A 22,337-nucleotide genomic window follows, 5' to 3' on the forward strand; every position below is an offset into this window, starting at 1 on the left:
CAGCTGGGAGGTTCGGTGACTGCCCGGATCGCATCATATCTGGGGCAGGTACTCCTCCCACTCTCCCACCCACAACAGGGCAGCTGAAAAAGCCCGTTCATGAACACGGTGTTGGTGTTATAAACACTTTATGTTCAAGTATGAACAGCATTTCCAATAACAGAACATGAAAAGACTGATCCTGTATCTACAAAATTTGTTTTTGCTCCAATAAATGCTAGAAAGGCAAGGAATGTCGTGATCTACACACCAGCCTGCGAGACTCTGGTGTTTACACGGGGCAATCGTAGACGTGGATTTCCTGGTCATCGCCCACGGACACAATTTTTGAGCCATTTCCATTGTATTTTACTCCCCAGACCTGTAAATCAAAAATAAAAAAGTTCTAATGCCTTTATTGTTTATGAACAAACATCCTTTTGTATTCTCACTATACTGAATCTAGAAAACCAGTGAGACAGGGCTGTTGTGGTGCTTTCTGAGCCAGCGGGAAGGGGGCCCTTGTCCTTAACCAGGCACTTGCATTGCTACTGTTTATCACTCCTTCACCTCCCATACTCCGTAAACCTTCCAGAGTCTCAGAATCTGCGGAGTGACTGCATGCCATGAAGCTGGCATCTGCAGGGAACCAGCATGGGCATGTCACGTCTCCAGAAAGAAGGCCCACCACTACCCGGGGGCCTCACCTCACTCCTGTGCCCTGCCCCCAGCCCGTGATCCTCCGTCTGTTCCCGGAGGCCTCTGGAGCCTGCCCGTCCCCGGAGCTGGACCAGCAGGCAGCATGGGGCACTGGTTTGACTTGCTGTGTTAAATCAGCAGTCACACCTTCCTGACAAAACTGCTGTGGCTGGAGTTTGGGTCAGCCTGTCACTCTGACTCCGAGTGGGGGTTCCAGCCCTGAGTCCAGTGTTGTCACGGGGTGGACCGATGACCTCCCTTCCACCCAAACAACCCTTCTGAGATGGCAGCATGCTCTGAGCCCCACGTGCAGGGAAACAAGCCGGCAGGGAGGATTTACTCTCACAGTGAAACGTTAAGTCCAGAGGTGCAATATCAAGATGAAATCCCCCCAACTTCATTAGCAATGATTTAGGACTAGATGTGAAAGAGCATGAACACTTATGTTAACTAAGCTGCATTCCAAAGAGGAGACCATCAGGGCGCCCGGCTGGCTCAGTCAGTAGAACGTGTGACTCTTGATCTTGGGGTTGTGAGTTCAAGCCCCATGTTGGACGTACATACCGATTACTTAAACAACAAAAATAAGACAAAATGAAAAAAAAAAACAGGATTTTCATAGAAACATTAAAAGTACATTAAAAGCCAACTTTTTACTGCCATGGGCATTTTATCTAAAGTGACTAGTTTCCTGAGACTTGCTACTCAAAGTGGTGGGACCAGCAGTGTGGACCTCACCTGCAGCTGCTTAGAAATGCAGGAGCCCAGGCCCCGTGCGGACTGACTGAATGGACCCCTTCCTTTCACTGGAGCCCCGGGGGTCCCTGGCACAGTACGGATGCCCTGGTTCCTTTCACATCCACACTGGCAAAAACAAAAAGGCTCCTGGGAGAATAGAGCCCCCTCCTCCCCCATTTAAAGACTGAAGCAAAAGTTACCAATGTCGCTAAAACCCAAACAACCTGTAAGAATTTATGGCTTCAGTTATGTTATTAAAAAAAGAAATCACATCGCTTTTGTGGACAGTTCCAAACATGACAAGCGCTGTGTGTTTGAGCAATGGGCACTTTAAGACTTTGTTTAGAACTATTTGAGAGCGAGTGCACGCGTATGAGCTGGGGGCTGGGAGAGGGAGAAGCAGGCTTCCCGCTGAGCCCGACGTGGGGCTGGATCCCAGGACCCTGAGACTGTGACCTGAGCTGAAGGCAGACGCTCAACTGACTGAGCCACCCAGGCGCCCCAGGGCAATGGGCACTCCTGAGGAAGGCCCTTCCGAGCCAGCCATGGCAGGCTGCACCGGGAAAAGTGCGCCCAGCATGCCCGGGCACCAGGGCATTTTCCGAAGGCACTGAACGGCCGTGGGGCTAGTGCTGTGTGTCCTGACCCTCAAAGGGACATCACACCTCACGGCTCGCCAGGCTGACCGCACAGACAGCGTGCGGGATGCTGGCTGATGGACACCCATGCAGGGAGAGCAGCCCAGCAGCAGGTCAGAACAGGGACAGGTGTCGCTGGTGCTCAGACAAGGAACGCGAATGTGAACTCTGCCGTACCTGATCCTGGTGGTCGAAGAAGGTGTGGACACACGTTCTCGTTCCAACATCCCAAACCTTCACACTTTTGTCAGATGAACTATGTGCAAAAGGGAACATTAGTATCAAAACAGTTTGCATTCTGGTTTTAAGTCAGAAGGAATCAGACCGGGAACTCCACCCTCCTTGACTCACCTACACTCTGCCCACCAGTGTGCACCGTGACCAGCACGGGCTTCAGGGGGCTCCGGGTGCTGGCCTCCCTGGTGGATTTTCCTGCACACAGAGCGGCCACTTCCCTCAAGTTCTCATCTGCCCAGCCCTCATCCCAGGGTTCCCACCAGGAGTCTCAGACACGTGTGCCTGTTTCCAGGTGGGAGGGGGCCTGTTAAAGTCTCTGTGAAGCCGCTTCTGAATGAAGAGGCTTCTGGAACTCTGTGCAATGCTAGGAAGCTGGCTGTCCTCGGCCTGAGTGACACTGGGATCTAAAGGCACAACATCTGCGCACAGCTTTACATAGTTTAAGTTACTACTGGAACACAGGGATCCCAAAAGTCACTACATGTGGAAGCCTAGATTTATAAGGAAAAACTAAAACTTGAACTGTTCCGAAGAATCCACCTTTGTTCCAGCAAAGGACAACTACCTGCATAACTTAAAAAAAAACCCAACAACCCACAAAACCAATGCAGAAAACAAAGTCTACCTGAATAAAAAGGGTCAGACCATCTTCAAATCTTAAGGCAATTCATAAAAGACAATCTTCATCTCTTAGCATTTAAGAAACTGCTAAGAATCATACGTACCTGGAAACGAAGTGAGTGTCGTCGGGACAAAAGGCAACGTTCAGCACCCACGATGCGTGGCCGCTCAGCGTGCCGGCCAGATTGGCGTGTTGTCTGAAACGGGAAAGTGTCAAACAAACTGGAGACGAAACAAAGTCTTACAGGAACACGAGCACAAAATGTGTGGCTTTCCCCCATGGCAGAGAGTAGGATGCAAGCAAGACAATCCCTAAGATGGGGAGACAGAAGCAGGGGCAAGCCGGCCACCTCAGGACAGTGGCGGGCTCCGAGCCCACCAGCACGCCAGCGCCCTTTCCACACAGGCCGGTGCCTCCTGTCCCGGGAGCCGCCAGGGTTCACTCTCCGTTAACAGATGTGGCTTGGACAGACCATGTTTAATCGAACCAAGAACAAGATGGGCCTAATTACGAAAGCCATTTGTACTTTCAAATAAGTGAAATCCAAGCAGCAAAGGCCTGAGGAGAACAATCCCGAGGCCTGACGGAGGTTCGGTGACCCCAGGAGCAGAGCAGATCGCAGGCGGGTCGGAGGATGCGTGGCCTCAGAGGAACCCGCCTCTGCCCTCCGGGGACACCAGTCACCCGCAGTCGGGAGGCAGGCGGAACCACAGCCACGAAGGCCTTGTGCAGAGAGTCGGGCACTGAGGCATCGGCCACGGCTGACTGTGGCCCTGGGACTGACGAGCCAGCACAGCTGGGCAGAGGCTTCCCTCCTGAGCCCGCTCCCCTGCCCTGAACACAACCTCCTGTCCTCAGTGTCCCTGCTCCCAGCGCAGGCTCCGGGAAAGCCCGCACAGGCCCACGCGAGGGCACGCACACAGACGGTCAGGACCGGGGCAGGTGGACGCGGACAAGCGTGCCGTGTGCACCCAGGGCACCAGGAGGCCACATTGGGAAGCCGTGAGCCAGAGCCACAGACCGCAGTACTGAGTCAAAGGGTCAAGGACACCAATCAATCCCCTTCCAGGGGAGGCTTGAGGGGGAAGCCCAGGAGGAAGGGGCCTCACACAGGCTTACAACCAAAGGCAGCCGTGACCTGAAGAGAATGACCCTCACTCCCACACCTGCGGTCAAAACCACCCACAAAAAGCCTCCTTCATCTAGACCTGCAGCGAGCTGGTGGATAAACCGGCAGCCCCCTTGGCAGGGCGGAGGAGAGCCTGCTGGATGTCCACGTTTTTGACATCACTCTGGGCCAGCGACCGCCAGTGGTTCTGCCTCCTCCTCCGTACACGACTGACTAACCTGAAGGAACTTAAAATCCGTGAGCCCTACAAGAGACGGGATGACTGCAAACAGGAAGGAAGTACTGATCCTAGCAGGCAGTCCGTGACATTCGAAGTTCAAGGACAGGGGTGTGGACGGGGGAGCAATGCCTGGACCCTGCACACAAGTCCCTGCCCGACCCAGGACTCCTCCAAGCAGCGGGAGACAGGAAGGGCACTGGTCCCGGGCGAGAACCCTTGAGTCAGCACGATAACTTACACGTCATAGATCTTGATGTAGCCATCATCTGAAGCAGTGACAAGGAGCTGGGAATCCGGGGAGAAGGTCAGGGAGCGGATGGGCATAGCGTGGCCTGAAATTCACAAAGGCCCTTGTTAATCTGGCAAATCACGGGCTCCCCACTGATGGCGTCCCTGGTAATGACCACTATCACTGATGCTTCTGTCAGGGCAGGGAATGACTGCATGGACCCCTCCTCCCAGTGTTCTAGAAACATCCACATAACCCAGGCCCCTCCAGGAGCCATTTCTCCTCGGTTCCCTTCCCCCACCAGCTGGACCTCAGCACATGAGGCTTGGGAAAAACTCCTCTGCTACAGACATGGACACACGAAGAAATACACTCTGATCTGTACAGACGAACAGGGTGCCGTTTCCCACCAAATCCTGTGCTGTAGGGTAAGTGATACAAACTAAGGAGGCAATGTATTCACTTGGTCAGAATTCAAACCAGTAGGAAAAGCAGAGCAGAAGACTCCCTCCCGCCCACACCCCGAGGCTGTGGGCGCAGGGGGCGGGCACAGTGCTGTCATCCACCTTCAACTTCTTGACAAAAAGTCATTTCCTAATCACAAAGTTCTGTAGAGCCAAACAGGACAGAAACGAAACACTCATATGGCTGAGATACATTAACACATAAAAAGGTAAGCCCGTTCACCAAAATAAGCACTTAGCACTGGAACCAGAACCAGCACATCCAGGTTATAACTAGACGACAAAACCAAGACTTGGAGGCATTTCAGATTTCTAACTGAGATCACTATTTTGCAAATCTAAAGCTCACCTGTCATTTAGTGGCATTTTAAGAAAAGACCGATTCGTCCTTTGTGATCTGATAACCTAGTTTGCACAAAATAAAATGAGCCATACCTTCCAGCGTGTGCAGGAGTTTTCCAGTTGCAATATCAAAAATATTGATGATCCCGTCTATGGCTCCACTGGCCAGATACTTCCCATCAGGGCTCTGTGCAGAGAACATGCGGAGGACATCTGAGACTTCATATGGTTAGGCCATCCCCACCAAACACGCAGCGCTCCTGCTCGCTGCAGGCCCCGCCAAGCCAGACAGCGGCTGCCCGCTTGGAGGCCTGCCACAGGCGGGAAGTGCACATTGCGGAGTTGGGGAGAGAAACGAGAGCAATGTCTCCTTACATATGCAATACTAAGAATGAATTTTCCTCTTGTGTCCAAAGAATATTCCTTTTTCCCACTTTCCACACCAAAAATGTTCACTTTCCCCACATGAGTTCCTGTGGCCAGATACTGGGAATCAGGAGAAAAGGCCAAAGTCCAGGCATCCACTGAACAGGAGAAAAAGAAGGAAAAAAAAATACAGTGAGAAAAGGTGTGACCTTAATTTTTAAGACTTTTAAAGTTTTATCAAAAGGTAAGTTTTTAAAAATTAGAAACAATGTCCTGATTCAAAAACCTATGAGTTGAGATGCTAATTCTTTACCAATTTAGCTTAAGGGCTTCTTAAATTTTTAATAAAAATAGGACAATACCAAGTGTTAACAAGGATGTGGAGAAACCAAAATCCTCACATACTGGTGGGAACATAAAATGGTGCAGCCACTCTGAAAAATAGTTAAAGTTTCTTTTCTTTTAAAATTTTAATCACCTGGCACTCATCAGGATACGTGTTCTCCTTCATCCCCATCATCCGTTGCCCCCATCCCCCATCACCTCCCCTGGTGACCAGCAGTGTGTTCTCTGTAGTTGAGAATCTGTTTCTTGGTTTGCCTGTTTCTTTTCTTCCCCCCTTTGCTCGTTTGCTTTGTTTCTTAAATTCCACATATCAATGAGATCATGATAATTGTCTTTCTCTGATTGACTTAACTCACTTAGCATAACACTCTCTAGTTCCATTCCCACCGATGTAAATGCTAAGTATTCATCCTTTCTGATGGCTGCATAGTATTTCATTGTATATATGGACCACATCTTCTCTATCCATTCATCTGTCGATGGACATCTGGACTCTTTCCATAGTTTGGCTATTGTGGACATTGCTGCTATGAACATTGGGGTGCAAGTGCCCCTTCTTTTCGCTACATTTGTATCTTTGTGGTAAATATCCAGTAGTGCAATTGCTGGGTTGTAGGATAGCTCTATCTTCAACTTTTTGAGGAACCTCCATACTGTTTTCCAGAGCGGCTGCCCCAGCTTGCATTCCCACCAACAGTGTAGGAGGGTTCCCCTTTCTCTGCATCCCTGCCAACATCTGTCATTTCCTGACTTGTTAATTTTAGCCGTTCTGACTGGGTGTGAGGTGGTATCTCATTGAGGTTTTGATTTGGATTTCCCTGATGCCGAGTGATATTGAGCATTTTTTCACTTGTCTACTGGCCATTTGGATGTCTTCTTTGGAAAAATGTCTGTTCATGTCTTCTGCCCATTTCTTGATTGGATTATCTGTTCTTTGGGTGTTTTGGTAAGTTCTTTACATATTTTGGATACTAGCCCTTTATCTGGTAAGAAATTTGCATATACTTCTCCTATTGTGTAGGTTGTCTTTTGGGTTTGTCAACTGTTTTCCTTTGCTGTGGGAATGAATGGGAATGTGCTATGAAGTCCCAATAGTTCACTTTTGTCTTTGTTTCCCTTGCCTTTAGAGATGTATCTTATAAGAAGTTGCTGCAGCTGAGGTCAAAGAGGTTTCTGCCTATGTTCTCTAGATTCCAGTCTCACATTTACGTCTTTCATCCATTTTGAGTCTATTTTTGTGTGTGGTGTAAGAAAGTGGTCCAGTTTCATTCTTCTGTATATAGCTGTCCCATTTTGCCAACACCATTTGTTAAAGACACGGTCTTTTTTTCCATTGGATATTCTTTCCTGCTTTGTCAAAGATTAGTTGACCATAGAGGTGAGGGTCCATCTCTGGGTTCTCTGTTCTGTTCCATTGATCTGTGTGTCTGTTTTTGTGCCAGTACCATACTGTCTTGATGATGACAGCTTTGTAATAGAGCTGGAAGTCCGGAATTGTGATGTCACCAGTTCTGGTTTTCTTTTTCAACATTTCTTTGGCTATTTGGGGTCTTTTCTGGTTCCATACAAATTTTAGGATGATTTGTTCCAGCTCTGTGAAGAATGCTGATGGTATTTTGATAGGGATGGCACTGAAAGTGTAGATTGCTCTGGGCAGCATAGACATTTTAATAATTTTGTTCTTCCAATCCATGAGCATGGGACGTTGTTCCATTTCTTTGTGTCGTCTTCAATTTCTTTCATCAGTGTTTTATAGTTTTCAGAGTGCAGATCCTTTACCTCTTTGGTTAGGTTGACTCAGAGGTATCTTATTGGTTATGGTGCAATTGTAAGTGGGATTGTTTTCTTAACAGTTTGACAGTTTCTTTTTTTTTTTTTTAAAGATTTTATTTATTTATTTGACAGACAGAGAGAGACAGTGAGAGAGGGAACACAAGCAGGGGGAGTGGGAGAGGGAGAAGCTGGCTTCCCGTGGAGCATGGAGCCTGATGGGGGCTCAGTCCCAGGACCCTGGGATCATGACCTGAGCCGAAGGCAGACATTGAACCAACTGAGCCACCCAGGTGCCCCAGAACTCAAAATTTTTCTTTCTTTTTTTTTTTTTTTAAAGATTATTTATTTATTTATTTGACAGAGAGAGAGAGAGAGAGCAAGAGAGGGAACCCAAGCAGGGGGAGTGGGAGAGGGAGAGGGGGAAGCAGGCTTCCCGCTGAGCAGGAGCCCGATGCGGGGCTCGATCCCAGGACCCTGGGACCATGACCTGAGCCGAAGGCAGACACTCAACCGACTGAGCCACCCAGGTGCCCCAATTTAACAGTTTCTTAAGTGAAAACAAACTTACCACAATACCTTGCAGTCCCACTCCTGGGTATCTACATACCCAGGAGAAATGAAAACGTATGTCCACACAAAGACTAGTACACAGGTGTTCACAGCACTATAATGTTTACACAGTAGAAAACGGGAAAGAATCCAAGTGTCCGTCAAGTGGTGGGTGGAAGAACAAAACAGGAAGGAACTGCTGACATGCCACAACGTGGACGAGCTGTGGAAACATGATGCTACAGAAAGGAGATACACGATCCCACCTACACAAACTACGGGGATGGAGAGCAGATGGGTGGCTGCCTGAGGCTGAGGGCGGAGCACAGACGGACTCTCCACGGACACAAGGGAGCTTTCTGAGGCACAGAACTGCAGTGGCGACCGCACAACCCCAGAGACTAAAACTCATTGAACACTTACAATGGGTTAACTTTACAGTGCAATTACAGAAGTGAAAGCTCACCTCAGTAAAGCGGTCAATAAACGAAGATGGACTACACAAATACTCTCCAGGTAAACTACAATATGACCGAGTATTTACCACAAATTAACAAGGACTGGAAAGAGGCACTGTTGTTTTGGAACAATCACCTGGTTTCTCAGTTACACCATACAACTTAGTTCAAGAGCTCTATTCCAGTGTGGTTTGCGCATCGCAGTGCGTCCTCAGCCGGATGGAGGGGTCTCCAGGCTCCTATGCGGCTGGGGCAAGCGATGGCTCGAGATTTCTATCTGGGAACACACACTGGTGGTAGCGTGGCATTTATTTTCTGGGCTACTCAGAAGCTCTTCAGCGCAATCCCAAAGAGCTCCGGGGGCCTCTGGGGTCAGGGCCTAGAGGCCAGGGAGTCATCCAGTTGCCCACTGCCTGCCTGTCCCTTTGCCCACGTGCACTCTTTACAGCAACGTGCCCGAGGTCTTGCCACCCCGCCCCGACAGGACAGTGCTCGCCAGATCAAAGGGAAAGCAGAGAAAGGCTCCCTCCCAAGTCACTGGCCTCATTCCTGGGAATGGCTCGCAGAGGGCTGGCCCTTCCCAGCCCACCGGACTGAGGAGAGGCCGCTGCGAACTTGACGCATGGCAGACAGTGGGTCCCAGCACAGATGGGCCAGCGCCATCTCCCAAGGTGTTTTAAAACAACAGTGTCTTGCAAATTTCAACGCACATATTTAAAAGAGTAATAAATAATTCAGCTCTATCGCTTTTCTCCTGAAATATGTTTTAAAAAGGAAATTAACTTCAAGAATGCTCAATTAACCGAGAAGATCTGAAAAAGCATTTGTAAGCAATTTCTCAAACAGCTGCTTTTTAACCTCTCCTTACTAATGACTAGCATTTATTCCAACAGGATTATGCTTTCTTATTCCCATTATAATTAACTGTTTAAGGAATAATGGTTATTAGAAAATCTGCTCTGAATTCCTTGCAGTTTAATAAAATAACACTCCTAAATTATTTTCGTATTTCCCTATTAGACGGTTTACAGTACAGGATTTTTCATGTCAAATATCCTTATGCTCAAAATTCAAGGAATTTTTGTTCCCGCGCTCTAAGACTTACAATATTTGCACAATAGATATTTGCTGTAATCACTAAGCTCCACCTCGTCACCGAGAGCAGCTGTTTACTCTCGGGCGTCTTGCCCGTCTCATGGCGTGGATGCTCATCCCGAGCGCCTGAGTGCCGGGAAGCACGGCTGGTGTGCCCACAAGGTGCTCCCCTGTGTCTTCACGGCCTTCCACGTCCTCACTTTCTTCTTCAGGATCAGGGACGTTCTCTTTCCCTTCTCCCTGTTGTTTGTGGTGGTCCACATCCTCCACGCATATTTTCAAGACAGGCACAATGTAAGTGTCGGTGTCCCCACACTCATGACCCGAGCAGTGTGACCTTCGGATGGTTTAGCTACTCTTTAGCTGTCAACAGCAGCACCTGCTTTTACTACCCAAGTAACTGCTGTGTAAGGACCAGATTCCTGTCTAAAGAGAAAGTAAATCCAAGCCTCTGACGATTCTCTGTACCTTGTTTCTTTCCACATGCACTTGCCACACACGGAGCTGATACCGGATGTTTAGGGCACTGTGTGTCAGGGAAGGCAAGCTAGGGGCAGACCGGTCCTCTGCCCTGGAACCAATCCAGAACTCATCTCTTCAACTGCAGCGTGCCCAGGGCCTCAAAACCCCACAATGACCTCAGCGTCATGGGTCTGGGGAAGGCTTAGGTGTCCAAGGTAAAAAGGCAGCAACAGATCTGCTTCTTCCTCCTCTCCCCGGCTTTGTGTCTTCGCAGACTCTGGGGGCTGGCCTGGGGCCCCAAGTCCTCCATGAGCGATGTCAGCAGGTAAGGATATAGGTAAAGACAATCACCTGGGAAGTCAGTGTCCGGGTAGCTCTTTTCACAGACGTAACCCCAACCACACAACCTGAAAACTGCTTCAGTGGATGCAAAATAGGGTCTAGGCATGCATATTCTTTAAAAATTTCCAGCAGTAAGAATCACAGACATGAAGTATTGCTTCCAAGGGGAAATGCACTCAGTATCTAGATAACCGAGCTTCCCTATAAGCCGTGGGACTATTACTCTTTCCAATACACAGACAGCCTGTGGTGGCTACTGAGCGTAACCAGTGGGAGGCCAAATCCACCTGGAACTCCCGTCAAGGGGACTACGTTCAGGAAACACCTAAGCACCTTCTGTGGCACCCACCCACGGAGGGTGTGCCACAGAGGCAGGGCAGGTGGCTCTCTAGGGGTCATCGCCCATTCCAGCTGATGGTGAATGCTATGCGGTCATTTACAAGTAGACTGAAGGCAAGGAAGCCTGAGATGTCGTGTTGCTCGTTCCACATTAATCCAGCCCACTGAAATCATTATTAATTCCTATTACCCCAGATATTTATTAAGGCTAATAGATAAGATTATGCTGTCCTACAGTACTTAAAAAAAATGTTACTCTAGAAGTTTCTTATCTATCAAATGCTGGGAATCAGGTCCTGTAATCATGATTAGCAGAGATTACCATGATACAGATCTAAGAGGACACAGTGCCTTACATTCGAGACCTCTATTAGGCACTGCATGTAACAAATCAGAATATGGCAAACAGAGAAGCTCTGGACCATCCGAATTCAGGTCCACAACCCCAAACTGGCAATTCTAAAATCTAAAGCCTCTGAAAACTGTGAGTTTTTCAACAGGTTTAGTACCAAAATTTATTTGGCAGTAAAACCTAAACCAAACAGACGTATAAACCCGTCTCGTTGCTGAGTCATTAATGCTTGGAGGACTGCCCCCACCCCACTAAAGGTATTTTAAGCAGTCCACGCACCCATATTACCCCCTCAGACCCAAACAATTCTGAACTGTAAAACTTCTATCCCTAGAGGTTTGGAAAGGGATTGTGTTTATTATCCTCCCTAAAAGTAAAAATCTTACCAGGTCCTGCATCTATAGACTTGATCTGTTTGCCGTTTTCCAAGTCCCAGAGACGAATATGAGCATCGAGAGAACTGGAGGCAGCAATGGGCAGAGTGTGGCTGATGTCCACGGACACCACACCCAGTTGGTGTCCCTCCAGACTCCACTGTAGGTCCAGCCTCTCATCAGACCTTCAGCGGGGGACAGAGAAATGGGTTTCTTCACACAAAACACGCTCTACCAGCATCTGAAATTCTGGGCCCCCATGACCCACCCCCTGCTCCCATTACCAACGGTCTGTGAAATGCAGAATCGGAGAGGAACCCACGAGCATAGAACACTAAAGGCAGCCAAGTTTTAACTGTGGGACTTTTTTTTCTTAAACCATAGGCCTTAACACTGAGTAAGAGGAAAACAAGTCAGGAAAAAATAAGCTGCCTTTTTAAACCACCATAATGCTACTGCCTTCTTGCCTAGAAAACCCTTAATGCTTTCCTGATTGCAACTTGGGAGTCTAGGAGAAAAACCCTAGACCCCAATTTCCAAGGCTGTTAGGGGAGAGGGTGCTCACCATTTCCAGACCTTCACCAGGTCATCCAGGGATCCTGTGACCACTGTCTCCGAGTTTTCTTTCTTGTTTGTCCCCCAGGCGACTGACCAAATGGCATCATCATGGGCTAGAAGAGAAAGCACTTCGGGTAAAAATGCTCATGCAACAGCTACCCTGCCTGGGCTGCAAGGAGGCTGAAGTGCTGTCCCCCCAGCTCTGGGGTCACACGGCCGGGAAACCGGCCACCTGGTTTACTGTCTTGCCAAGTGCTTTCCCTCCTGCTTTTATCAGAACTGCAGAGGCACACACAACACCTGCCCCAGATCACAGGTGTACCAGGGAGGGAGGGAGTTCCGGAACAATCTGAGGCTCTTCCCACTGCAGCACGCTACCTGCGTGCCTCAGTGAGGAGTGCCTATCACCTGGCTGAAACTAGAGAAACCAGCAGGACGCCCCCCACCCCCCCAACAAAGACCTAAACTTGGTAAGACTCATGTCTTAGGGACCCTTGGGAGCCAGCAGGCAGTTCAACTGCAAACAGTACAGTCTGAGAATAAGCACCTGCATACTCGAGCTGTCTCTTGTCACAAATGTCTCCTATGCTTAATGAGTCAGTTACTACATTAACTTTTTATGAATATTATCTCAATTAATCACAACAACCCTATGAAGTAGGTACTGTTAATATCCTCATTTTACAGACAAAGAATCGGAGGCTTGGAGAAGCCACATAACTCACCCAAGTCAAAAGCTAAGAAGGAGCAGGACTGGGATTCAAAGCCGGTGTCTCTACGAACTCAAGTCCACCTTAAATCTGAAGGCCTGACTGTGGGGTCTGCAGGCCCCATGCAGGTGCATACACACGCAGGTGCACGCGGAGCCTTATTCACGCCACGTGGGGACAGTTGAGGGACACCTCTCCACGACATGAATACTGGGCACTGAGCAGCTGTGACCCACACGCAGCTGCAATGACGACGCCCACCTGAGCCGAGCCCGCCAGCGAGCTGCCCGGACGGCATGAGCTGCATGCTGGGTTGCTGACTGGCACGCCTGACTAGCCAGTTACCCATCTGAGCTAACTTGGAAGAATGCTTTTGGTTTAAACTTCAGACCATCTAAATGGCAGCTACTTAGAGCGGAAGAAACGAGGCCCACATGAAGCCCCGCGTCCCTGGCAAGCTGCACCTCCAGCCATCCCCATACGCTGCTGCGCAAGGTCATGGTCTCTGCAGGAGCCCCTGCACTTGTCTGAAGTGGGGAAACCACTGTAAAGACCCCAGGGCAAGTTCTGAGGCTCTACTGGTTCCCTCTGTCACCCCGGTAGCTGGGAAGCTCAGAGCTGCATCTTTCTCGGGTGGAAAAGCTTCCCTCAGCCTGGAGCGTCCCAGTCTATTATGTGACTCCCACGTTTTCTTTCCAGTGAGTTGTGTGGGGGCTTCTGTTGCAGTTTGCTTGTAAATATGTTTTCAGCTGCGTCTGCTGATTCTTCTGCAAACTGAGTACACTTGGGGACTGCGTGTCAGGTCAGCAGACCCAAAACACCAGGGATGACACAGTTTCCACAGGTGAATCTCCTTCAACAGGCAGGCTGCTTACCTTGCTCTTGTTTGAAGAGAATACTGTACTAAAAAAGAACAGACGCCACATTTAACCAGTGGTCAGACTTCAGAGGTATCCCATCCCCTCCCTAAAACACCCCCTGGCACCCACCTCACCCCCACCCCCCACTGGGTTAGCTCCCCGCCTGCCCTCCCTCCACCCATCCTACAAGCTTCCTGATTCCTGCTCATGTGAGACTGCAGAGTTGACCGTGCCAGAAAAAAATCAGTTCTTACAGAAACCGTACTCTCTCCTCGCTCCATCCCGAGGGGACTGATAAATCCCGTCACTCCCTGCTCGGATCACAGGAGGCTCTGCATCCAATTTCCAGCCTGTTTTGCAGTTGTATAAAACCACACAGCCTGCCTAAACTGTTACCGTTGTCCCTAATCCTATTACAAAGATTTCTCTCTTTCTGATTTTTGTTTCTTTCTTGTTTTTTTTTTTTTTTTTAATTCAGTAAGCTCTACGCCCAGTGTGGGGCTTGAACTCATGACCCTGAGATCAAGAGTCGCACACTCCAGCAACTGAGCCAGCCAGACTCCCGAGTCCAGATTTTTTCCCTCAATCCCCCCGTCAACCGTGGAAAGACTTAGATAGCCAAAATAATCCTCCTCTTGGTGCTGTACATCTCACAGCACCACCTAACCCTGTGGTGACTAGGTGCCCAGTGTCCCCCAGCACTTCCGGAGCAGAGCAGGAATCAGATGCTAGTCTCCTGACTACACACCCAGACCTCGTACTGGCCTTCACCCTGCCAAAGAGACCAGCTGCGGTTCTTCTCCTCCCCACAGGCCTTACCTGGTTGGTCATTTCCTTAACCGAGGATGAAGGCTATAGGCCAGACGGTTCTGTGGGAACATCAGGGCTTCAGTAAGGGGGAGGGGGATACAGGAGGTTCCCCTTACCAAGACAATAAGGCAACCCTCTGCTGGAGCAGAGATCAGCCCCAGGGGCCCCCCTCACAAGCCCTACAGGGTGGTACGATCTTCTTTTTCCCTTGGAGCCCAGGGAGTCAACTAACACCTACCCCATGCCATGTTTTCCTCTCCCCAAGTCTGACTATAGACAGGGACCAGTCTCCATCCCTTGCTGCTCTTCAGAGAGATAAAACCACAGGTCCTTTTAATTGCAAATATTATTTATTCATTTGACTCAACAAGCAAGTATGTGGGAGCAAAGTGGTTAGAGTCTCTGAAGGGATGTCAGCCAAATATGCCCACGAGAGCCAACAGGCATGTGAATGAGACACATCTCCCAAAGTCTTCAAGGACTGAGCTCAACTAAACACACTTCCTTTAAGAATAGACATATTTTTGGGATGCCTGGGTGGCTCAGATGGTTAAGCGTCTGCCTTCGGCTCAGGTCATGATCCCGGGGTCCTGGGATCGAGTGCCACACTGGGCTCCCTGCTCAGCAGGGAGCCTGCTTCTCTCTCTGCCTGCCACTCCTCCTGCTTGTGCTCTCTCTCTCTCTGACAAATAAAATCTTAAAAAAAAAAAAAAAAAGAACAGGTGTATTTTCTCAGGCTGTAAGGGTTCTTCATATTTCATGTGTGTGCCCTAGACCCTCCAGCAGCCTTGTAAACCCTTCTCAGGACTTTGCAAGTGCATAGGACCAGAAAGGGAACCAAGTAGAGTCACTGCTTGTTACTCGAGGCTCTTATATTCTATGAAGTTATCAGGAACACCAAATTAGCGAATATGGACCCCACTGCTCCCAGGAGAAATCCTGGGTTAGGGTCCCGATCAATACATCATTTCAATGCCTAACAGAAGCTTATTGCACACACGCACGCTCTCCGTAGGAACCTCACACGAGGTGCACTAAGGAACATACACTTTCACACTGCGCTTGGGGGCTATTTTAACAGTGATACTACCAAAAAAAGCACAAAAATGCAACAATCATGACACTAAATAGACTGAAAAAAGGACCCTTGTTTACACGAGAGAGGTGACACAAGAAGGCGGAGCGTGCCCTTGTTCTGCTGCAGCTGAAAATGTGTCTGGGGACTCAAAGTTTTCACCACCGTGCACATGTCCGTGAAAGACCACAAAAGCGCCGCAAGTAATGATTTAGGGCCACAAATAAATTTTAGTGTGCAAACTTGCAGATACAGAGTCTGAGGATAAGAAAGATCAAGTGCACACCTAAAAGAAATGTTACCAAAATACGAAAATTAAATTTGTGACAGCTGTTTATTAACAGCTTACATAACAAGGTCTAGCAGCAAGTCTGGTCACCACAGTACTTTCAATGTTGTGACGAGCTTACACGGTCTCCTAAGACACGGACACCGCTGTGATTTCTGTTGCTGACAAATTCACGCTGTTAACACCGTGGTTTGTTGCCTACATCCGTAACCGGAGGAAACGCTAAGTTTCTGCTAGAGATTACAGAACCTCAAAGTGCAGTTTTTCTTGTCATCCACGTTCATGCCCCCTCGATTCTGTCCAGGGACAGAGGAGACCGTACACCGAAGGCATCCACGGTCAGGTGACTTGCTTTGGGTTTGTAAACCCCAAAAGGCCACCACGGTGCTCCAGGGGTAACAGGGAAACTCGTAATTCCTACACAATCCTCGTCTGTGAAGCTCTCCGTCAAGTTGGTGGTGCTAACTCACTTGTGAGCCAAGAGCAGAGCAGGGAAGGCAGTGAGGAGCCCAGGGAAGCACAGGCCCGCCCCTCCCGTCCAGGCGACCTCGCGTTTAGCCGCGGGGGCACACAGCCAAGAGTGGGGAGGCTTGCAGGAAGCCCCCTCCCCAGAGGCCAGCCCCCTGAGAACGAGGGCGTGCGTCCGTGAGCGCGCGCACACGCGTTAGCTCACCGCATGCCCCCCCCCCCCCCGGGGTCCCTGTTAGCGCCTCCGAGAGCCTAAGGCAGCGCCCGCGATCGCGGGGACGGCAAACGGTGCGCACAGGCGACAGCACCTGGTGGAACAGCAAGTGCCGAGCTAAGGGCCCCCGGAGCCGCCTCCGCCGCAGGCACCGCGCGCCCCCCGTGTGCCCAAGGGCGCCGCACACGCCCTGCGACTCGGGCAGGTCGGGAGCCCAAGACGACGGTGACGGGGAGCTCGCTGCCGGGGCAGCACGGCCGACCCTGGAACGCCTCCCTTTACCGTGAGAGAGGCCTCTCCCGCAGGGACGCCAGCCCCAGCCCCGAGGCTGCACACGACGTTCTCGGGAGGCAGGACGAGGCCCCTGCCTGTCCTCCCAGGCCCCGCGCGGCCCGGGGCGCCCCGGGCAAGCCAGCCTGGAGGCCCCTCCGCGCACGCCCGCTCACCCGCGCCCCGGCCCCGGCCGCCGGCGGCCCCAGAGCCCGCCGCCGCCGACGGCCGCGCACGTCGACTCACCACCGTCCTGCCGGGGGCACGGCCGCCGCGCTGGTGACGCGGGGCTCGCGGCGACGGCGTCGCGCAGCGATGAGCCACGCGGGGGCGGGGCGGGGCGGGGCGGGGCGGGGCTCTCGCGGCCTCGGCCCCGCCCCAGGGCGCAGGCGCGCGCCGCAGCGCCCCCTACCGTCGCGGCGCCACGCTGCGCCAGCGCCGCGGAGAGCTTCCGCGCCTGCGCGGCAGGCGCTCGCCCTCGTGCCGCCTCCGCGCGGTCGCCCGAGCTTCGCGCCGCCTGACGAGTCCTGGGCTGCTGCTGCCTAAGAAAACTCCGCTGACACAGAGTTTTGTGTTTCCGAGTGCCAGTCACAGCCCGTGCGCGATAGGTCCCGTCTAGTAGGCGTGACCAGCCCCACCAGAGCGTGGCGAGCGGGACCCCCGCCGTCCTCGTCCTCCCGGCCGCGCGCGCCGTGGCTGCCTGGGGGCGGCGCCCCAACGGCCGGCGCTGTGCCCGCCGCCCCCGGACCGGTAGCCCCGCTCGCGGCCAGAACTGCGCCGGAAGCCAAGAAGGCCCCCCGTCCTTTTCTCCGCCAAGTCAGAGCTTCACGGTCAAGGCCGTCAGGCCGGTTTCGGGAAACTGGCCACACGGGGGCTACTCCCAGGGCGGCGTCAGGTTCACCTTGGGGCGGGAGCTTTGCCGGGTACGCGCACGTCTCCCGGGGCGGTTGTCTGGCCCTCGGTGATTGCTCCAGGGGCTCCTGGGCCTGCAACCTTCGTCCAGCCCCGGTGCATCCCCCGCGTGTCCCCACTTTAGAAGGTTTGGGTCGAAGCGAGCGGCCTCGAGACATCCCGACTTGCCACAATTCTTAGGGGGCGCGTCCTAAAAATCAAGCTGTTCCTGTAAGCCTTCTGGATATATCTGACCACAGGACATTTGCTCCTAAGGCCGAGAGAGGATGGACAAATTATACCTCCAAGCTGGGGGCATTCCCATTGCATTGACCCACATGCTGAGTGGACCCTGTTCAGGCTCATCCCGCAGAAAATGAAACGCGCCGTCCTGGGACCCAGGGTCCTGAAGCGCAGAAAGGCCTTCTCACCGGTCTGCAAAGCACTGGCTGTTAGAGAAATCACGAGTAATCCGCTGTCTTTCTGCACCACCCGTCGCTTCGTTTTGCTCGGTCTGCCCCTTTGTGTTTGTTGGCAAAATTTGTGGGTCTCTCTAGTTTTTGAAAATAGACCGATTATGATGTGACCACTCCCAAACCAGGATAACTGGACCATCTTTACTTTGACTTTTAGCTTTTGAATATAAAGAAGTATTCTTGAAGACCTCCACTTTAAGAATGATAAAATTGTGGCCATCAGAAGTGCCTCCAACTACGTAAGTAAAGTGGATTTTAATTTGTATGATTTGGGCTGATGTGGATATTTTTTCTTTTCTGCACATTAAATCCCCCACCTCTAGATTATTCTAAAAGCACACTGATCACTTCTTTGCCTTTGAATTTTATCTGTTGTCAGAATATTAAGGCTTTCACCCTTCTGTCTGTTTGCTTCTAAATCTGCTACTATTCATTTCCAACTTAAGCAAACTGGGTATTAACTCAACTTTTGTCAAGCATTACAGTTGTGAATAAAAATTCAATGAATCATCTCCCCAAAATGAAATAGAACAGATTGAAAAAAATAGCATAGAAGATGTAAGAGTTCATCACGCATGGTAAAATTATGTTAAACAAACAGGCAACCTGTTTCACATACGCAGGTAATATGCTGCAAAGGAAAATGTACTTCTTGCCGCGAGTTGTGCCAGGACGTTCGAAAATCGTTGCAATAAAGGCTTTCTAAGGACTTTCCAGCTCCATGATTCTATAATTGTGTTGGAACTCCAAATCATTCATTTAAAAAAAGAGGTATCGTACACCGGCTTTCTCCCCTGTGCCCCAGAGCACCGCCCAGAGGGTCCCTGGCATGCCTTAGCAACAGTATTGTGACACAGGGGTGACAAGGCTTTGGGGCGCCATGAACACCTTTGGCATCTCATGAAGTCCACGAATCCTGTCTCAGTATAATGTACTGAAATGCATAGGTTTACAAAAGAAAGCAGTTATATCAAAAACGCTATCAAAATATTTCTGGAACAGTGACATATGCGCTGCTCTCTTCACACAGACGTCTAAGAACGTCTGTAACGTCAGAGTAGTGAGGAGCATAAACAGCGTTTTGGATGATTCGCAACAGCTGTACTATGATAAGAAAATATGGTTTGTATTGGACAAAATGACAGGTTCTGCTAAAACTTCTGCGGCTTATTGCTGACATTCGTAATTACAGGAAGTGTTAAATTCTAGTTAGAGGAGAAGGAAAATAAAGATGCAGTTATCATCCACCAATTCTCACGGATCCCCTGAATGCCCGCTGCAGAGCAGATCTGGAGAGAGTTGCTGGTATAACTGCATTTCAATGTCTGCAATGGGTTGTGGTCTCGCAGGTCAGGGGGGTATGAAAGGGCTTTAGAATAAAACCAAGTGAAAATCCAAGCTAATTGTGAAATACTTAGCTCAGGTGCAGATCCTTCGGAGGCCAAGGTTGGGAGGCCTGTCCTGAAGGGCTGCGGGTGGGATGGAGCTGTTCCCAGAGAGTGGCCAGCTGCCTTTCTAACCAGGCTGGACCCGGAGGGAGTCCACAGCAGTCACAGCGTCCCGAGCCATCCCCACTACAGCTCTCCTCTTCACTCAGAGTCACTGGTCTGAGCATTCCGGAAGGGGAAGGAGCCTTCCAGATCTATCCCACATCTATCTCCCTCTACACAACCCCATTATAAGGTCATCCAGCCTCTGCTAGCACACCCCCAAAGACAGGGAGCTCACCACCTCAATAGGAGGGAGAGCGCCTTTGTTCCAGTTCCAGGAAGCCCGAGTTGACTTCCTAGGAAACACAGGGATCCGTGGGTGTGGTGTGGGGCCCAGGGGAAGGTCCTGCTTTCTGCTCAGAACGGGCCGAGGGCGGGGAACTCCGTGGGCTGTGTGTCTGCCCTGTGTGGGGCTCTCCGTGGCCCTCCTCGGAAGCCCGTCTGGCAGAGCCTGATGGCAGGAACCTCATCCTCTTTCCCATGTTCGTCCCAGGTGCCCCCGGACCCACAGCTGGTCTCCCACCCCACCCCGCCCCAGGCTACAGTATCTCACTGGTGCCCTTCCCTCTAGGGCCTCCGCCCTTCCCTCTGCCCCAAGACTCCCACTCTGGCAGGGACCCGCACCTCCTTCTGTGCTCCTTGCCCCCACGGACAGGCTCCCGGGCCTTTCTTGTTCTGGGCTGGGCACACAGGGGTTAATGCGGGCTCTAGCACCAGGGCTCCTGGGCCCACTCATGGCAGCTACACTCCGCAGCCTAACCTGGGCCTTGTTTCCTCATCCCTAAAATGGGGATAATGCGACGATAGTGCCTTCCCATTAGGGCTGATATGGGGAGAAAACGCTGTTGTTTTTCTGGGAAGTCCTAAATGCACAGCCCACCTTTGGGGAAGGCCCGAGAGCCCAGGGTCTCCTTCCTTCACTGGCTCCCTGAACACCTGAGGGCACGTTCATCTGAAGCTGACAGCCAGGGCGACTCCCGGGCCTCACCTGGAAATGACCTATTCTGGGCACTTCCTCAGAAGGAAACTTTTAGAAAGCGGTGGGGATTCTCTCCTTTAAAGCAGTGACCCCACATACCTATCATTAAAAATTTTTTACCATGCACCCTGATATGTGTACGTTATTTATAAATTATGTGTATGTCCTATCCTGCTAATATACATATTATAAAACAAATACAAAAACAGGATTTAAAAAGGATGAGATAAAAGTAAATATAATCTGAAGGTCTAATATATTCTTCCCATATCCCAGTAGACGGTGTTGCTCACCATCAGGGCACAGAAATCCCATATTGGAGACCCCAGCACCTCCACATTTTTGTTCTGGTTTTAAACATTTGGAGAGCTACAGTGGACCGAGCCCGACGCTGAGAAGCTCACGTGTGCAGAATACCCGTGATGAGCAACCCTCTGCCATAATCCACAGGGATTCATCCCGTCGGGACTGACCGGGAAGGAGCCCGACCCGAGGGAGGCCAAGTGACTTCCCCAGCGTCACTCGGCCAGCAGGTGCACCGTGAGGTTGAAACCCAGGCTACTGGGGGATGGCTCTCTCGTGTTCCACTCCCAATCCCAGCGTGTTGGGAGAGGGGGAGGTGGGGAGCAGGAGGTCCCAGGAAGGAAGTGTGGCCGGGGTAGGACAGGACTGCTATGGGGCCAGTGGTGGGGGCCCTGTCGCTCCTTCACCAGCTGGTCCGGGGAGGCTGAGCCAGGAAGCCCCTGCAGCCGGTCCGGGCAGGCCCCCTGTATGGGGAACAGGGGCCCAGGCAGCAGAGCCCCAGCCCGTGGCTTTACTGCTGCTGACCAGAGGGGGGCAGTCACCACTTGCTCTCGGCCACTTGGCGGGTCCCTGTCCTCCTCAGCTCCTGCAGACCCCAGAGCCAGCACTGAGTCATTAGGGGACCCCAGGCAAGGGCCTCGCAGGCCTATCTCCCCTCACCTAGCAAATGGGGGCCAAAACACCAGCTTGGGGATTCACAAAGGAAGCCCACGGAACCCCTGCCCGCAAGGAGCTCACAGTGACTCTTGGCAGGACTCTGGACCTTCCTCCCCAGGTGCCAGCCTTCCAGTCAGAGCTGCCCGTCTGACTCCCCGGAGCCGGGCGATTCTATTACCCCATGTTGTGGAAGAGGAAAGTTGGTGAATCCGGAGCACCTAATAAAGCCGTGGCAGAGTGGGGACCGGAACCCAGGCCCCTGGTCCCCACACAGGCTCTCTGTCCCTGAGGGCTGGAGCGCCCCCTCCACCAGCCTGCAGGCCCTACACCCCTTGAAAACGGGCAGGAGGCAGCGCGGACTCCCCCACGCTGCAGACAGTCGGGCCCAGTGGGGCCACAGTGCAGCTGGGGGAGACGGGCCCGTTCTGGGGAAGGACAGAAAGTTCTGCCGTAGCCGGCCCGCTCTGTGACCTTCTGGGCATCGTCGGCATCTACCTACTGACCTAGGAAGCTGCAAAGGCAGGCTACCAAACAG

The 22,337-nt window shown here is 51.4% G+C and overlaps 1 protein-coding gene and 1 long non-coding RNA gene across 4 annotated transcripts; one reads left to right on the forward strand and one right to left on the reverse strand.

Moving 5' to 3' along the window:
- Window positions 1-111: 111 nt before the first annotated feature.
- WDR61 (WD repeat domain 61) lies at window positions 112-17,309 on the reverse strand. 3 transcript variants are annotated; one of them, XM_035024308.1, is made up of 12 exons: window positions 17,253-17,309; window positions 14,700-14,749; window positions 13,896-13,923; window positions 12,318-12,423; window positions 11,765-11,937; window positions 5,673-5,821; window positions 5,391-5,484; window positions 4,501-4,594; window positions 3,017-3,109; window positions 2,406-2,486; window positions 2,232-2,310; window positions 112-361 (listed from the first exon to the last, which is right to left on the reverse strand). In XM_035024308.1, the coding sequence occupies exons 2-12, from the start codon at window positions 14,709-14,711 to the stop codon at window positions 272-274; spliced, it is 999 nt and encodes a 332-aa protein (XP_034880199.1). In that variant the 5' UTR covers window positions 14,712-14,749; window positions 17,253-17,309; the 3' UTR covers window positions 112-271. The 3 variants fall into 3 exon arrangements, with proteins under 3 accessions (XP_034880199.1, XP_034880200.1, XP_034880201.1); XM_035024309.1 differs by having other exon boundaries at window positions 17,183-17,261; XM_035024310.1 differs by lacking the exon at window positions 2,406-2,486 and having other exon boundaries at window positions 17,253-17,307.
- A 303-nt stretch (window positions 17,310-17,612) lies between these two features.
- LOC118023211 lies at window positions 17,613-19,261 on the forward strand. Its single transcript, XR_004682690.1, has 3 exons — window positions 17,613-17,929; window positions 18,531-18,612; window positions 18,997-19,261. It is a non-coding gene; the product is annotated as an uncharacterized LOC118023211 (long non-coding RNA).
- Window positions 19,262-22,337: the final 3,076 nt, after the last annotated feature.

This window comes from Mirounga leonina, unplaced genomic scaffold (genome assembly GCF_011800145.1).
Source record: "Mirounga leonina isolate KUSES-001 unplaced genomic scaffold, KU_Mleo_1.0 Mir_178, whole genome shotgun sequence".
Taxonomy (NCBI): Eukaryota; Metazoa; Chordata; class Mammalia; order Carnivora; family Phocidae; genus Mirounga; species Mirounga leonina.

Bases quoted from the DNA above. Each gene is read 5' to 3' on its own strand.
- WDR61 (XM_035024308.1), bottom strand. The intron at 12,424-13,895 runs GTAAGCAGCCTG...TTTCTCTTCTAG, and splicing joins TCTCTTCAAACAAGAGCAAG to CCCATGATGATGCCATTTGG. The intron at 3,110-4,500 runs GTAAGTTATCGT...TTCCCGTTTCAG, and splicing joins TACATCAAGATCTATGACGT to ACAACACGCCAATCTGGCCG.